The sequence below is a fragment of the Puccinia triticina genome, chromosome 2A, assembly GCF_026914185.1.
Source record: "Puccinia triticina chromosome 2A, complete sequence".
In the NCBI taxonomy this organism is placed as follows: domain Eukaryota; kingdom Fungi; phylum Basidiomycota; class Pucciniomycetes; order Pucciniales; family Pucciniaceae; genus Puccinia; species Puccinia triticina.
The window spans coordinates 6,213,560-6,227,252 of NC_070559.1; the positions used below are offsets into that span (position 1 = coordinate 6,213,560).

The window sequence follows — 13,693 nt, forward strand, 5'->3', positions numbered from 1 at the left end:
GTGGCTTTGGGAGGAAGTCCCACTGACTGGTTCATTTGAAAAAGCGGGGAGTTTTTTAGCTGCAGTCCTACCTCGAAAAAAGTGATATTATAGACTATAATACATATATTTACGTTACTAGTAACGGAAAAAAACCACAGTCCGTAGTAACGTAACGTAGTTGTTCCACTGTTAACTAGTAACGTAACGGAACTTAAAAATCTACTTCAAAATCTGTAACGTACCGCGCACGCGTTACGGATAACGGTACCGCTAACGGGCAAAAAAAAGTTACGCTACCGTTACGGTACCAATAACCGTACCGTACCTACCCATTGTTGTTAGATAGTTATGTGCATATGGTAGATATATAGTAACAGGTTGAAGTGTGTGGCAAGTGTCCGTCTGCTTGAAGCCTCCCAGGCCTTGTCTACCTCACCCACCACTCGACCCGACACACAGGATAGCCTCGTCGAGTCTACCCCGGATCGGTTATCGATGAGACGAACTATTGCAACCAACCATCAATCATTCAATCTGCTCAAACATCGTTGCTATGGAACAACAAGTCCTAGCTCCACCAACAAGCTGTACTCCGACACGCTGCTTTTACCTAGGACGGACTTCCCTCTACGTCGTCTGAAGTCGGAGGAGAGTGAAGCTCAGTTACGCCTGCGAACCACGAAGCAATTATGGGACTGGCAGGCTAGTCTGTTCAGACTTCTCTTGATTGTTTCGAGTGTCTTCATCAGTCTGACAAACAATGTCTTCCATTTGTTTTGTAGAGTAAACAACTGCAGAGACCCGTCTGGACGCTGCATGACGGACCTCCGTACGCCAACGGCGCGATCCATATGGGCCAGTCTTCTCTCCAATGCTTGCCGTGTCTCTCAAACATTGATCATTAATTCTCTGTCGCTCTCATCAGGTCATGCGCTCAACAAAATATTGAAAGATATCATCAACCGAAATAAGCTGTTGCACGGTTTCCGGATCAAGTAAGCAAATGGGTTATTCTTGGTGTGATTCAGGTCTATCAAGACTGAGAACCCCCTCCGTATTACCAGCTATCTCCCTGGTTTCGATTGTCATGGTTTACCCATAGAGCTCAAAGCCATCCAGCGAATTCGCGCCACCCACCCTGATACCGAATCACTCGATTCAGTCCAAACTCGCGATGCTGCTCGGGCAACAGCGATGGAAGGTATTGAACTACAAGCGATGCAATTTGATCGTCTATCTATACTAACAGATTGGGAGAAAGCATGGCGGACACTGGGTAGGTGGGCTTCGATCGAGTGATTTGGCCGCGATTCAACCAGATGATAAAGGATATTAACTATCCTGATTTGACATGTAAAGATCATGATTACGAAATCAAACAGCTCAAAGTGTTTGCTCAAATGGTCAAGAATCGCCTTATCTCCCGGCACCGGAAACCTGTCCATTTCTCACCATCTTCAGGAACCGCCCTAGCTGAAGCTGAAATCGAATATCGAGATGATCATCTGAGTCGTTCAGTTTACGTGGCATTCGATATTGTAAATCCTTCGTCCGCTTTACAAGCGATCGTAGCACAATTCGATTTCACTGCAAAGCTCAAAGCTGTCGTATGGACCACAACTCCATGGACTCTGATAGCTAATCAGGTAAGTTATTAGATCACCGGCAGCTTCTTCTTGTGCCGATCAATTCCAGATAACATGACATATCCTTTTGGGCTCCAGGCGGTTGTAATCAGCAAGTCGGCGCGGTATTCTCTCGTGAAACTCTCTTCCGATCACTCATCATCCGATGCGGAAGTCGTGATATTTGCAACTGAGCGACTCCCGGCCCTCAAGGAACTTCTCTCAGATGGATCGCTGAAGCTGGAAGTCGTTGGCGAACTTAGTGGTTAAGCTTATGGTCTTCATACAATGGCCTTATCCTAATACTATCTGATTTATACCTTTACATCTCCGATATTTCATTCCAGGCGAGGAGCTAGAATCGTCCACGTATCACCACGATTATAACCCTTCAGAACTCCCAATCTTCAGTGCAAAGCATGTCACGGTCGAGAGTGGAAGTGGACTTGTACATACCGCGCCATCTCATGGGCTGGAAGATTTCTATGCATACACCGACTTCATGAAAACTCGGCGGCCCTCAGAGACCTTTCCTTTGATCGAGGTTGTTGATGACGAAGGCAAATTCAATGGTTGGGGTGCTGCGGAATGGAGCAGGAGGTTACATGGAAAAGCAGTGCTAGAGGAAGGAAATAATGAAGTAATTTGCATGCTAGAAGAGCAGAAACGATTGATCGGAAAGGAAGTTAAAATTCGACATAAGTATCCATACGACTGGAGGACAAAGAAGCCTATTCTAACGAAGTCAGTGCTCCAGTGACTCGAATGCAAGACATCAATATTTATTTTAATTTTACTTTTTTTCGTACCTTCTGTAGAATCACGAGTCAATGGTTTGTGGAGCTTGAAAATATACGCAAGGCTGCTCTTTCTATGATTGAGCGTGTTGATTTTCACCCTCCGGCAAGCAGAAACCGCCTCGAATCATTTCTCAAATCTCGCTCTGAATGGTGCATATCTCGCCAACGGCCCTGGGGCGTTCCAATCCCAGTGCTATACTCCGTTGAAACCGACCTGCCGTTATTAACCTATGAATCTGTCGAGTGGATTATCGAAGTTTTAAGACTGCGAGGTACTGATCATTGGTGGAAAGGACCCGTTGAAGACTTTATCCCACTTGGCACTTCAGGCAAATTCAAGAAGGGTACCGACGTGATGGATGTATGGTTCGATAGCGGCGTGTCCTGGCTGACTTCCGACGGGGCCCCAGCCGACATGGTATTGGAAGGATCTGACCAACATCGAGGATGGTTCCAGTCCCAGATGCTCACTTTCATCGCTGCGAGTCCGTCGCACCAACACGACAATCCGGTCTACAAATCAGTTGTCACTCATGGTTTCACGCTAGATAAGCATGGTCGAAAGATGAGCAAATCAAGTGGCAACGTGCTTAGTCCACTCGAGTTGATTAATGGAGATGAAGTGCGCCTCTTTCTTGTTTTGGTTTTTTATGTAAGAAAAAAAAACTACTTTGGTTAATTGGTTTTGACCTTGCCGTTTCGAGGTTAGACAAAAAAGCAGCCTGCATTTGGGATTGATGTTCTTCGGTTTTGGACGGCCTCAGTGGATTTCAGCAAAGATGTGACGATCGGGGTCGATCAACTTTCACGGCTCTCAGATGCTGTTCGGAAAATTAGATCTACTGCTCGGTTCTTACTTGGTAATGTGTATCGAGATGGAAATGTCAAGTCGAGTAAAGATGGCTTGCCTCGCGACGATTTTGGGCTAGTGAGTGAATGTATTTTTATCGAAAACTGTTCAAGAATCATGTTAAGTTAACATTTGTTTATCTGGACAGATCGAAAGATACATGCTACACCTTCTCTACGAGTTCCAGCACTCAGTCCAACGTGCTTACAACGAACTTGATTTCAAGCAAGGTTAGCACTTGGATACCATTCTCGTTCTCTCATGAAAACCATCTTGAAACTCACTGTGTTCTGGTATGTATTTGATTCTCAGTGGTACAGCTTGTCACAAGCTTCACAACGAAAACACTATCGTCATTTTATTTCGAAACGGTCAAAGATATACTTTATAACAATGCTCAGGGGGATCTGGAACGTCAACGCGTGCTTGATTTGATGTCGAAAGTGAGTGACATCAACTGCATCTGGAACTCATAGTGCTAGAATTGTTGACAGTGTGTGTGCAGATCCTAGATATCTACAAACTCGCTATTGCTCCGATCTTAACCCATCTAGCTGAAGAAATTGCAACACATCAACTCTCTTTTGTTCCGTCTAACCCGTCTCACCCTGCCAGTGTCTTCGAAGAATGCTGGCCACCATTGGTATGTAATTCGATCTGTAACTGCAACCATATTTCTTTACGAAATGACACATCTCCGTATTGATTACCGATCGGTTGTTTACTTATTTATCTGTTAACAGTGCGAGGACTGGAAAGACTCAAAGATTGCTAACAAGATGGAATTCTTAATTTCTATAAGAGATTCGATCATGCGTGAAGCAGAGGTCTTGAGACAAGCTAAGTATGTAGAAAAATGCCATATTTTTCTCAAACTCAATAACTGACGCTTGATGGGTAGAAAACTTCGCTCTTTGGAAGAAGTTGAACTGGTGCTTGATATTTCCGGTGCGATCGGGAATTCACCAAACGAAATGGCAGAAATTTTGGTAAAGCATGGTTAGTTGCCGAAGTTACGAATTTCTTGAGGTTACTAATTTTACTGATTTATCTATTTTTCGTGGGTGATCTGTCTATCTAGATAGCTTACTACCCCGCTTGTTTGGGCTGTCAGATGCATCAGTCTGCAAGACTGCCAATGTGACCAACACGGTCCTTAATATCGCTGCCCCGGCTTGGCAACATACATTCGAATTCAGATTCGGTGATCGTCAAGACTTGATCAGTAAGTTCGTCTGGCTCTGATGAGATTGTTTGCGCATGGATTTTCTCAGGATATTCTTTCTTCATTCTCATTGATTTGTTTTTCTGTTGTTGTCTCGTACTTAGTCAAACTGTTTATTGTTCCTGCTTGGAGGTCGAAATGTCCCCGATGCTGGAAGTTCACGGCAGAGGAAGGTTGTCCGGTTTGTGTTCGATGTGCAGAAGTCTTGACAACACCGCCACCATAACATTCTTGGGTGAAATGATTTGCTACATGATAATTCAATCCCTTTTGTTTGTTCTCCATTGGAAGAATATTTTATCTTGACTTGTCCGTCTGCCATTGGAAGTCAACTCGGTGAAATCTTTGTGTCTTGATAATCTATCACCCGCAGGAATCATGATGAAGGACACAAAATACTCAACATTCATTACATATGCTTGTGCCAACGGTGGGCCAATACACTAACGCTATTTGTTAGTGTAGTGTATTTTAGCCAAAACCAGCTAACAATAACAACATTTTCTGTTATCTTGTTTTTTGTGTTGCTAACAATACAGGAACTTGCCCAGGAAATAGTGATGGATAACATCAATAACTGTTATTGTATCCTGTTAGTAGCAATAAAAGGCCTGTTATTAGCACTGTTCACGTAAGAAATCTATGACCATGGTGAGAGATATACATCAGCATACTTTCCCAGCCAAATTGGCTGGCACAATGGGATAAACTTTATTTCAATCTTGCTGATGTTTAGCAACGGTGGGCCGCTACGCTAAACTATCCGTAGTGTGCGCTATCTGCTAGCTTAGCGTTGCGTAGTTCCTGACACATTGCCGTTAGTTGTAGCGCCCGCTACGGGCCGCTACGCTACGCTAACGGGCGCTAACAGCGCTATCAGCTTTTTTAGCGGTTGAATAGCACTGCTAGCGCTGATAGCGGCGATAGAGGCCCTGTAGTTTCAAGGGGTGCCTGTTAGTGGTAGCGGGCAATCACTGCCCGCTAACGGAACACCCTGTCATTTGTAGTTTAGATCCGCTACGCTGCGCTGAACTACGGACTAAATGTAGCGTAGCGGCCCACCGTTGTGTTTAGCTTACGTGAAGAGTGCTATTAAAGGAGTATCTTGAAGCCTCAACTCAGCAGGCCAATCATATCATAGATAACCAGTACAATTCCAGCACCAGTGATTCATCTCATGCTGAACGACTTATTGTCAAAATTAAAGACAGTTACAAGTGATAGAAATTGGGAGAGTGCACAGGCACCATATAATAAAGAGAAAAAGTGGTGCCACAGGCAAGAATATGTCACAGATACAAAGGAACAAAGAATGAAACCTACAATCAAGAAAACAAGAAACTCACCAAGGTGCAGTCATAGAAAATAAGAGCTAAAGTTTGATCTGCTCCACAAGATCATCTAGAGATGGCACTTGCACCTTGGCACCCGTGGCGGTGTGGAACTCCTAGGCTGAGCAAGAGCTTAGAGGAGAAATATGTAAGATGTCACAGGTAATAACACACTGAAGCGGTGCTTGAAGAGCTGCTCTCTTTAACTAAGCTCTAGGAGTACACTAGAGTTTTAGTGTGGCACAATCTTTCTGAATTTATGCTCAAGTTATGCCACTAATAAACCTTACAGGATGTCAACTGCAAGCAGTTGACCCAGTATTTTTTGAAGTGAAGGGGTTTTGGGAAGTGCCATCTCACACCTCAATACAATGACCCCCCTGCTCAATTTTGTGCCTTTCCCTTTTGTTCTACTTGCCACTTCCAATTCACATTCAAATTGAACTGTTTCATTGCAGAGTAAGGCACCAAACTTGGAGGACTTCCCTCCAAGATCTGCATGCCCTGAGGCCAAGGTGAGAAACATATCTGGAGCTTCTGGAACTACATTTCCCCACAAATAAAAATAGGCTGTATGGCTCTCAACCCTCACCTTCAGGGGCTTCATCTTTGAGATTTCCCACAGCTGTTCATAGTTGATGTCAACAACCTCAGATATCCAAAGCTCAACCAGAGATTCAACTAATGCCTGATCCAAGCTTCAATTAAAATTTCCAGATGCTGAAATTTCACATGTGCCAGATTTTCCTTCAAACAAGCTCCGTAATAGTTAGTGATTTATTCAGCTAATTATATGAGCAAACTAAGATAGACTCAAATGACAATGATGGATCGGCCCTTTTGATACAATGACATAGTATTTTGGTGTGCGTACAACGCATATGTTTATGCCTTCGAAGAGTACTACTTTTACGTTTGTACAGGAGACATGACTGTAGAAGGGATCACAGCAGTAGCTATACACAATGCCCTAATGGCCAGATGTACTTACCTCTCTTCAATGAGGGAGGACATAAGAAATGACCCTCATATATTATGGGGAGAGCCAGACTCACCCAACTTGTCAGAGCAGCCACTGTCTAGAGCCAAAGATGCTCTGTCTAAATACTGGACAAAATATGTACCTACCGCTGCTACAGCGTGCCTTCGTGAGGCAAAGACACGATATGAACCAGGAACTATTGGGGTATGACCACACCTTTAGACAGGAATACAAGCAATGTTTTTGCTCATTACGTAATACTAGACAGCTACACTGCCACACCTCCAGGGTCACTGCTTCAAGCCTAACTGTATTGTGTGCCAGGGCCCAGGGTGACTGTAGCAATCTGCTAATATACTTTTGTGATTACTCAGCATCTTATTAGAATTTATTGCTTCGATTGGCCAGTTATGATGTCATTCCTTAATGTTTCATCAAATGCGGAGTTCCGTTAATTAAACCATAGAGTTTCATTCTACCGATTCTCTCAATCTTACTAAAGCCTTACATGTTTTCCTTTCCGCTCTTGTTCTTCTCTTCTTTCCTCTCCTCATCCCAATATTCTTTTTCTTTATCTACCATACTCAAAATCTTATTTGAGCAAATTATATCTCTTTAAAACAAGATTCACCCTTCTCATTGAGCTTGTATTGCAGATAGCATACATAGTTCACCAATAAGCTACTTCTAGCATAGACAAATCTTCCTATTGGATAGATTTCACAGTCACTAGCGAACAGACGTAGCCCGGGCCTCACAGTGACCCCCACTCCTGCCTGTGTTGAACCAACCAGCTCAAGTACCTGTGGCACGCCTGGAGCCCTCAGGGTATCAGTCAAAATAGATTAATTCTTTTTGCCAAGCTTTTTCATTTTATCTGGAATTGAGAGCTTCAAGTCCACCATTCCAAAACTGAGCACTTTCATTTTTTAAGAAGGAGACTATTAGATGACTTAGGTAAGCTTATCAGTTTGTTCTCTAACTTTTAGATCCAGTTCCAGCAACCTGCCAGGTCCTGGTAGTATTTGCTCTACCAGCCTCATGTGCTACAGGGCAAGGTTTACACAACTGTTATCTCAGATTCCATTCATTGGGCTACCACAGAAGAGGTTCCTGCCAACAAAAGTAATTACTTTAAGTTACTGTCAGGCTGGTGTTATGGTCTAGTCTTGGGGGAGAAAGAGGAAGTCTGGGATTCAGGGGTTCAGGATCCTATGCATTTCAACTGGTGGTTGTTGCTTGTCTTTTTCTTGTAGTGCTGCAAATTGTTTTTATCTTAGGGCCTGTACCATAGGTCATGAAAATTGAAATTTTTCAAATTTATTTCTCCCAAAATTTGTTAGAAATAAAACTGACCCTGGCCAAAATGTAGTCTTGAGCCCAAATATGAAGAATTTCAACAATTGAACCCTCCCCCAGTTTTTACTTTTTGTGTAGAGGGCAACAAAAGTCAGAATTTTTCAAAATTGAAGCCCATGGTACAGGCCCTTAATGCGGTGTCCATCACTGTCATGTCCAGTCAAATGTTGTGGCAGGATGAGCAGCAATGTTCATCACTGACTTGCTGAACCCAGAGAGAAAATATTATTAAACACAGACTTCCTGTTTTGGTAAACTAACAGCGGAGCAGGACCCTGGAAACCCCCGATGTAGGTGGGTAACCTAAATGTATGAATTTCCACATTTTTTTGCAAAATGTTAGGCACAAAATCGGTATGAATGGGGTTTGGAACCCAAAAGGGTACGCACCAAACATGGCATTATGATTTATGTATGGATTTCTGCTGATACTCAGTTAAATCCCCTAAAACCCGCAGAACCCTGCTTGCCTTCGGGCATTTTGGGCTCCCCGGGGCAATTTCGCCCCAGGCATAAGCACGAAAATGTATGAATCAGCCAAAAAAAGCCATTCCCCGGTGCCCCCCGATGTACAAATTTTGCCAAAATCTTGGATTTTTGGTTACCCACATCTATAGGGGGTTTCCAGGGTCCTAGCAGAGCAGGGAAGGTTTTTGGGAATATTACTATTGGGTTGTTCCAAGATGATTAAGACTCTAGGCTTGAATATGCTGAGTAGTGATTGAGGCAAATCAGATCCGAGGCTTTTGGCTGGCATGTTGGTGTGGGAGGGTTGGGTGGAATGGGAGGATGAGTCACGGGGGAAGGATGGGAATGAGGACTTGAAAAAAATCTGCACATGGACACGACGGCGCGCAGGTCATAGTGGCGAAATTTGTTTGACTCGCCCATGAAGTTGCCAACCAAAGCTTAAAACGTGCAAATGTTGTGCATGTAGATACTGAGGGGTTCAGATAAGTAATTGATGGATTTCTCGCTTGCCGACAGATCGAAAGAATTTCCGCGTGTTGATAATTTTAGATTTGAGCAACTTAACACGTGGCAACCCACTGGAGACGCGTCTTTCCGGGTTAAGCGGCAAGCCTTTTGCTGTGAAGTCTTCAATCAATACAAATTGTAAATAAATGAGTATTGCCCATTGGCAGTCATGTTTCCAAGCCCCTAAATACATTGCTGGTAACAAGGAGAAACATCTATGAGCACCTCTATTTAGGACAATCAGTTGATTAAGCTCATGGAGAACTAAGTCCACAAGTCCGTTGTTTCCTCAATACAACATAGCAACATGATCACTTGTTTAGATCAATGGGATTTTCCAACTGGAATTTGGGCGTGCCGCTGGCCGAGAAGAAAGGGTCTGGATTGAGTAAGGTTGGTTTGGCTGGTGGTGGGGGTTTGAGAACAAAGGGAGCCATACACCAACGGACGCGTAGGAGAGAGCAACCGGACAAAGGGCGGCCTCGGCAAGTCAGAGAGAATGATAAGCCGAGCGCCGAGATCAGGGCAGCGGTTGTCGAACGGGCTTACAGCGGGAGGACGCTGAGATGACGATGATATCATCAATGTAACGCGTTGTTATGTATCGAGAGGGCAGGGAGACGCGCAACTGCTGGCGCGGCGGGGTTCCAAGAGATATAACCAACCACCCTTCAGCCAGCAGAAACACACGGAACCAGCGGCTAACCAAACATCAGCCTCAACGAAACCACAACAGCCAAAGATGTCGATCATCAACATCAGTTGAGTCTTGGATTCCTCCCCGTCGGAGTGACATTGTATAACATTCTGACCTGGCGCGGTTCTTTTACGGCTGGTCTTTCCAGCTGACATCGTCGTCCTAGAGAACCCGGCCAAGTTTACTGACCCATACCGATTCAAGATCACCTTCGAATGCATCGCCCCACTCGAGGATGGTACGTCACTCGCTTCACTTTGCTGGCCTGTTGGAGAGTTCGCCGAGGACGCCCTCCTTCAAGAGCATGTGGCTGTGGACTTATCTTTTCTTCTTCCTCTTCTGGCGTTCCGTTGTACGAACCAGATATCGAATGGAAGTTGATTTACGTCGGCTCCCCTCAGACGACCGATAAGGACCAGGAACTGGACACGTGCATGGTCGGCCCAGTCCCTGTGGGCGTCAACAGTTTCACGTTCGAGGCAAGTGATTAGCATCATCTTTCATCTCCTTTCCCACGGCCGATCGATCGATCACCATGCATTGAAGCCCGTCCATGAATTTCTAACGAGGCCTTTTGGCGGCTCATCTTTTTTCTTTTGGAAATGTTTCCATCTTGATCGGACTTGTAGGCGGCTGCGCCGGACCCGTGCCAGATCCCCACAAACGACATTGTTGGGGTCACAGTGATCTTGTTGACGGCCTCGTACAAGAACAAGGAGTTCGTACGAGTCGGATACTACGTCAACACCGAGTACGACACGCCCGAGCTTCGGGCGCTCTACCCGGACACCGAGCTCGTCACTGATGAGATGCTCAAGGCCAGACCAGACCCGCCGTTGATCCCTAAACTGGTCCGGAACGTGCTCGCCGAAAAGCCAAGGGTGACACGCTTCAAGATCACTTGGTACAAGAGCTCTTTCTATCACCTCCATTTGGTCGGTGACTTCCAACTGACAACATCTTTGCGGTCTCTCCCTTCCGTCCTTCAGGGACTTGCCCTCCCAACCCGAGCCCGAGCAGCCAGTCGCCAAAGAAGGCGAGCCCACCAGCCTCTTTGAGCCCGTCCCGCTCGAGCAAGAGGCCCCACCGGTCACAAGCACCTCGGCCAACTCTTCGTCCGCCCAGAAGATTGTCCCCCAACCCATCCCCAGCCCTGCCACATAGACCATCTCATCGAACTGGCACCTTCTCTCACGTGTTGACCAAAATATTCTTTTCCTCTTTCTTTCCACTTGAGTTCCCCTGTACATAGCCCTAACCCTTCCTTATTCCTTCGGCCAAAAATGTGACAGTGGTAGGTTATGTGAAGACTACCCTTGTCGGATCTCTTCTCTCTCTCTATCTGGACCATGAGAATCTCAAAATGACGAATTCAGTATGACTAGACGGATTGTGTTACTGCGTATTATGTCTAACATTTGTGGATTGGGCTTCTGAGTTGTCATTACCCAGGGATCGGCCGTCGTTTTTTATACAAATTAATGACGATACATATAACAACATTAAAACCCTGTTTTTTCTCACCCATGATCAGGTTCAGTTGATAGGGGCAATGTTCTTTGAACGGCTTGGCTATCTTTCATGACAATTTTACTGGCCTCAGCTTGACAGCCACAAAGGATGGTGCAGCTCAGAACCCCCAAGGTAGCTATCAATAGACCAATTGATCAACCAAACAACCAAGGCATGGGCCGAGAATCCAAAAAAACATTTATTTTTTCGGAAACCTTCTTAGGCGGCAGGCCTAGGTTAACAAAGCCTTGAACGCATGGAGGCTGGACTCGAGCGCTCTCCGTAGAAGAGGATTGTACTCACAATATTACTAAACTTCGGCGGGTGCGGAAATGACTTTCACTGTTCAGGGCAAGAAGCATGAACCACTTGTCCCATTGCGCCAATCTTTAAGGTCGGCCGTGTCGGACGGCGTCCTAGTTTAGAATTTCGATTCGCGGAGATGACATCAACTGTTGATCTTTCCTGGGTGAATTCCGAATTGAAGTTGAAAAATTGGGAAAGTTCAATCCATGGCCGGATGATCGCTGTTTTAACAGACTCCGTCGGCGTTGGGCCGGATCCAGCTCGGATGTCTTGAAATTTTGAATGAGTATCCGAGATCCGCAGTGGCGGTGCACATGTCCTTTCCCCCTGTCGATGCAGGTGGTGGACCCCATTTCTTGAGCGGTCCTACATACTCCTCCTGAACTCCCTCGACTTCGCTTGGGGCAAACTGAAAATCACCTTTGATTTTGACGCGGAGCTGGCCTGATGTAAAACCCCCAATGTAAGCCCACAGACACACATGCCCTATCACTCTCAACTTTCGTCTCCTGACTTTCTTCAACCACAGATAAAAATATCTCACAGATCCACCTTGGGACATCAACCCAACTAGTCTTCCAACGAGACAAACCCTAATACCACAAAGACTATCAAACAGCACATTGAATACAACAGAGAGATAATCGACCGAAGCAAGATGCTGTTAAATGGATTAATTGACATGGCTAGATCCGTTCAAGCGGAACTGCTAAGTCAGTCTCTTTCACTATATTCTGAGAGCCTAGATAGACTAAGCTAAACCCATTCTCTTCTTTCTGATATGCTCTGGTCCTCGTCCAAAAAAAAAAAAAGATGTCAGCGCGACACCAGGCTCGATTTTATTATGTTCATTAAGCTTGATCGGCCTCTGGACGGTCGCCAAATATCAACTATCTTTCCTGAGGCTTTTGTTCTGTTTTTCGCCATTGTCGAAGCCTTTCAAGATCTCATTAGAGTCCTTAAAGGCCAACCTTTTATTGAAAAACAAGGGTCGACAAACTCAAGCGTTCGGACAGGACGAAAAAGATCGAAAGACGACGGCGGGAACAAAGAACTGCTCATCATGGGCGGTCATCACCGGGCCCACCAATGGGATTGGTAGGGAATTTGCAATCGAGTTATCCAAGGCGGGCTTCAACCTATTCTTGATCGGTAGAAATCTCAACAAGTTGACGAGTCTACAAAACGAGCTAATGACGGACGTGAACCAATCGATCGAGGTTGAGGTTGAGACGATCGACCTCTCCGACAACCAACGTGATTTCACAGAGCCTCTCAACGTGCCGGTTCAAGAACAGATCCAGGGCAAGGATTGGAAGAAAATTCTCGAGAAATTGAAGGCGATTTCCCGCCGCTCGAACATCTCAATCCTCATCAACAATGCTGGTCTATCCCACTCCGAACCGATCGAGTTCCAGATGAACGATCTCGACCAAGACATCAACTCGCTCTTAAATGTCAACATCTTTTCCGTCCTCTACCTTACCAAATTAGTCTTGCCCTTTATGCTACCCTACAAGAAAGGTTTGATCCTCAACGTCGGTAGTTTTAGTGCGCTTATCCCTACACCCCTCCTATCGACTTACGCCGGCTCTAAGGGTTTCTTATACACCTGGTCTCAAGCCCTCGGGACTGAATTGGAACCCAAAGGGATCGATGTCAAGCTTTTAAACACCTACTTCGTTGTACGTATTATTATTTTTCCCCATTTTCTGTGATGAAAGGATAGACTGATGATAGAGATAAAAACAAAACAAAACACAGGCATCAGAAATGTCGAAGATCAAGAAAGCCACCTTCCTAATCCCAACTCCAAGCAACTACGTCAAACAAGTCTTAAACAACCTCGTCTCGACAAACTCCAAGCCCTTCATCACCACCGGCTACTTCTCTCACAGTCTACTTGAATACTTCTTGGACCATTTCGGTACCCTCAAGTTCTGGTTGAAGTTCAATCTTAACATGCAACGTTCGATCGTCAAGCGCATCCAAAAAAAGAAAGAACGCATCCAAAAACAACAACTACTAAAACAACCATCTTTTTAA

General features: G+C 45.1%; 3 protein-coding genes across 3 annotated transcripts; all 3 read left to right on the top strand.

Moving 5' to 3' along the window:
- Positions 1-477: 477 nt before the first annotated feature.
- On the top strand, positions 478-4,708 carry PtA15_2A664 (uncharacterized protein; the record flags this gene model as incomplete). Its single annotated transcript, XM_053166707.1, has 16 exons — positions 478-684; positions 765-837; positions 908-977; positions 1,047-1,258; positions 1,342-1,628; positions 1,707-1,872; positions 1,955-2,351; positions 2,426-3,029; positions 3,117-3,335; positions 3,406-3,487; positions 3,570-3,700; positions 3,763-3,900; positions 4,001-4,101; positions 4,159-4,256; positions 4,339-4,482; positions 4,587-4,708. The coding sequence occupies 16 exons, from the start codon at positions 478-480 to the stop codon at positions 4,706-4,708; spliced, it is 3,051 nt and encodes a 1,016-aa protein (XP_053017902.1).
- Positions 4,709-9,874: 5,166 nt separating this feature from the next.
- On the top strand, positions 9,875-10,993 carry PtA15_2A665 (uncharacterized protein; the record flags this gene model as incomplete). Its single annotated transcript, XM_053166708.1, has 5 exons — positions 9,875-9,893; positions 9,978-10,067; positions 10,193-10,308; positions 10,459-10,733; positions 10,819-10,993. The coding sequence occupies 5 exons, from the start codon at positions 9,875-9,877 to the stop codon at positions 10,991-10,993; spliced, it is 675 nt and encodes a 224-aa protein (XP_053017903.1).
- A 1,336-nt stretch (positions 10,994-12,329) lies between these two features.
- On the top strand, positions 12,330-13,693 carry PtA15_2A666 (uncharacterized protein; the record flags this gene model as incomplete). The annotated part of the gene is made up of 3 exons (XM_053166709.1): positions 12,330-12,360; positions 12,461-13,332; positions 13,412-13,693. The coding sequence occupies 3 exons, from the start codon at positions 12,330-12,332 to the stop codon at positions 13,691-13,693; spliced, it is 1,185 nt and encodes a 394-aa protein (XP_053017904.1).